The sequence below is a fragment of the Aegilops tauschii genome, chromosome 5 (assembly GCF_002575655.3).
Source record: "Aegilops tauschii subsp. strangulata cultivar AL8/78 chromosome 5, Aet v6.0, whole genome shotgun sequence".
Lineage (NCBI taxonomy): Eukaryota > Viridiplantae > Streptophyta > Magnoliopsida > Poales > Poaceae > Aegilops > Aegilops tauschii.
In genome coordinates, this window is record NC_053039.3 from 567603022 (window position 1) to 567606655 (window position 3634).

The 3634-nt window shown below is 56.3% G+C and overlaps 1 protein-coding gene across 1 annotated transcript; it reads right to left on the minus strand.

Annotated features, from left to right (window-relative positions):
* Window positions 1-1563: 1563 nt before the first annotated feature.
* LOC141022722 (uncharacterized) lies at window positions 1564-3212 on the minus strand. Its single transcript, XM_073498980.1, has one exon. It carries the CDS (start codon window positions 3043-3045, stop codon window positions 2113-2115), a length of 933 nt encoding a protein of 310 aa, XP_073355081.1. The 5' UTR covers window positions 3046-3212; the 3' UTR covers window positions 1564-2112.
* Window positions 3213-3634: the final 422 nt, after the last annotated feature.

The following is a 3634-nucleotide window of genomic DNA, read 5'->3' on the forward strand; positions in this document are numbered from 1 at the left end:
ATGGTTAGGTTTACCTTAATACTTCTTTTGTAGTTGCGGATGCTTGCAATAGGGGTTAATCATAAGTGAGATGCTTGTCCAAGGAAGGGCAGTACCCAAGCACCGGTCCACCCACATATCAAATTATCAAAGTAACGAACGCGAATCATATGAGCGTGATTTAAACTAGCTTGACGATAATTCCCATATGTCCCCGGGAGCGTTTTCCTTCATATAAGAGTTTGTCCAGGCTTGTCCTTGGCTACAAAAAGGATTGGGACATCTTGCTGCAGCTTATTTACTTTGATTACTTGTTACCCGTTACAAATTACCTTATCACAAAACTATCTGTTACCGATAATATCAGTGCTTGCAGAGTATACCGTACTGAAAACCGCTTGTCCTTTCCTTCTGCTCCTCGTTGGGTTCGACACTCTTACTTATCGAAAGGACTACGATAGATCTCCTATACTTGTGGGTCATCAAGACTCTTTTCTGGCGCCGTTGCCAGGGAGTGAAGCGCCTTTGGTAGGTGGAATTTGGTAAGGAAAAAATTATATAGTGTGCTGAAATTTACTGTCACTTGTTACTATGGAACATAATCCTTTGAGGGGCTTGTTCGGGGTATCTTCACCCCGGCCAATAGAGCAAAGAGTTGCTCCTCAACCTACTGAACCTGCCGATACAAACACACACACACACACACACACACACACACACACACACAAGGCCGGATACAAGGACGCTGATAACAGCAACACTACCCCGACAAAATCCTAGCCAACATCAGATGAACATAATAAGCACTACTACGAAGATGTCGGGGCCCTCAACCGTGGGCGGGCCACCGCGAGGAGGAGAAGTCGTGTAGGACGAACAATGAGCTCCAAAGCGACGCCTTCAGCAAGGGAACGACACCATTGTGTCGCCACCGCCCAATCCAAGGATTAGAGTTTCCCCCGGAGCACTCCGACGACAAATGAGATGCCGCGACGGCGCCTTCAAGAAGAGGACGACGCTAGAACGCCGGTGCCGTCGGCCTGGCAAAGCAGAACGGGTTTTCACCACCGGCAGGGGCACCCTGCCCCTTCCCGAAGTCCCGTGCCACCACCGGCAGGCCTCGCGCGCACCACCACACCATGGCGCCACCCCGACCCGACAAGCGCGTCGCTGAGTCCAAAGAAGAGGGAGGGAGCTCACCCGAGTCCGACGCTGATGAACCGCCGCCGGAGAGACCCGCAGTTGCCGCGCGCATATCAGACAACCACCAGGCCACAGCAGCGCCGCTGCAGACCACCCCACTCCGAGGTCAAGACCGACCTCAGCCACCGTCCCGCGCCGCCCGCCGCCATCCAGGAGCCGGATCCGGGAGGGTCGGGCCGGATCCGCGCCAGCACGCCACTGCCCAGATCGGGAATCCCAGCGGCCGCCACACCATAAACGAGCCTGCCACTCGACATCGTGTCCCCACCAGGCAACCCCGCCGCCGAACTCCGAGCACGCCGCCGCGCCGCCGGCCCTGCCAAAGACCGGCGCCCCCACTCGACCGGCTGTCTCACGCCAGCCGCGGAGCACGAGGGCGAGGAAGAAGAGGCCCCGCCGCCGCCCCCACCGACCGGGCTTCGCCCGACGGCGTCGCTGGGCGGCGGCGAGGGAGGAGAGCAGAGGAGAGGGAGGACAGGTCACGGCAGCTAGGGTTCACCCCGGTCGCTCGCAAGAGCGACACGGGAGAGGAGGGGAGAGGGATTATATCCCGTGATGCCCTGTACGTTTTGAGGGGAAATGGGTACTTGGATTTGGATAGATGAAACAATCAAGCACCTTTTCAATCACGAACAGAGAAACTGAAACACTAACCATTACTGATAAAAAAAACCTAACCATTACATACGTAATACAAAATGAATATATGGAGAAAAAAATGGAGAAATTAATCAATTCGGCTGCTGCACACGGATTAATTGCTTGTTCATCATCACAATACAATTAGCAAGACACCTTTTGTGCCATGACAATGACATACATCAAAGCTAAGCAAGACTAGTACATCATCTCTTGGATCATCTCCTGGATGCAGGTTTCGGAGTTCTTCATCACGCACTCGGCCCTCACGTGGTGAAAGGATCCACTCTCCTAGACTAGTACAGTCGTGTCGTCGCACAAGCCGAGCAGCTCATCTAACGTGCACCGGAAGGCCTCGTCTTCATCATCTGCAGCACTAGTGCCTTCTTGGACTTCGCCGTCGAGTTTGCCGGGCAAGAACCCCTGCGCCACCACAGCGTCATGGAGCACGGGAAAATCTTGAAGCATGTCGTCGGTGAAGAACCCGCCTGGATCCACGCTTCCGTCGTCCACAGCTCCGGGCGGCAAGAACGTCTCGCCTTCGTCGGACATGAACCAGCGCCCATACTCGTGAAGCATCCCGGGTTGTTGGACGATCGGCGGTTCCTGGCGGCGTGGGGTTTGGGGACGTGGAGCATCCGGGTGCTGGACGTCGGCGGCCTTCCTTTTCCTGGAACCGGGAGCATTGATTACCTCGTGGTATGTGGTCTCGCTCCTGTGACGAGACACGCAGACCTTGCAGAGCACCAAGCCGTCTTGCTTGTCATCGCTGTACTCGTTCATGCACCAGCCGATCCTGATCCTCTCTTTCTCTCCCGGCAACTTCTTGACGTAGCTGAGGTTTCGTCTATGGCCTACGAGTTTACCTTGGTTGTCTAGCACGGGTATCCCGCCCTTCTCCGAGTGCCAGTAGTAACCCTCGCCGGCGTCGGCCACGCCACGCTGTCGCCTCCCGCCACCGCGGCCGCCTTTGGTCTGGTGACGACGGGCAGGGGTGAAGAAGTACCAGACGCCCCCTTTCCCGTCGCCCTTGTCCGTTCCTTGCGCGTGTTGATACATCTCGACGAGGTCGCCGGGGGCGGCGGAGTAGGCGTCGAACTCGTGGATGAGGCGGCTGGCGAAGAAGGCGTCGGCGATCCGTGGGCGGAGGAACTTGGTGATCAGCTCGTGCTCGGCTGGGTCGAAGGCGTAGCCGGCGGGAGGATCCAGCTTGCCGTCGGCCATCGCAGAGCTAGCTACGCACGTACGAGATGGATCAAGTAGCTAGGTATGTACGTGTAACCCTGAACTCGCTAGCTGCTTGCCATCTGGGTACCTAGCTTATATAGATGGATCGACAGCGAGCCCGCCCGGGATTCAGTTTCCTTGACCGGTCATACGTACGTGTCCTAAGCAATCCGTACATGAAATGGATTAGTACAGCAATCCGTACATAAAATGGACTAGTGCAGCACGCCCCATGATGCTCCGTCGCGGCACCGACCTTGCTCCATTGCAGCTCGCGTCGGTGCACCTTGCCGCTCGGTAATACTCAGCATGCTTCGACGGACATGGTGATGCTACGAGGCGTGCTACATCGACCGCCGCGATGGCGCTTTGACGGCCACGACAATGCTTCAATGGCAGACTTCGACGGTCGCGGTGATGCTACGGGACGTGCTTCGACGACCATGGCAATGGTGCGGCAACATGCTTCTAACGTCGGTGTTGTACTTGGATGGCAGCGATGATGTTGTGACGACATGGTTGGACAGCCACGACGTCCTGCTTCGACAACCATGATGATGTTGCGGCAACGTGTTCCAGGGCCACG

Bases quoted from the DNA above. Each gene is read 5' to 3' on its own strand.
- LOC141022722 (XM_073498980.1), bottom strand. From the start codon at position 3,045: ATGGCCGACGGCAAGCTGGATCCTCCCGCCGGCTACGCCTTCGACCCA.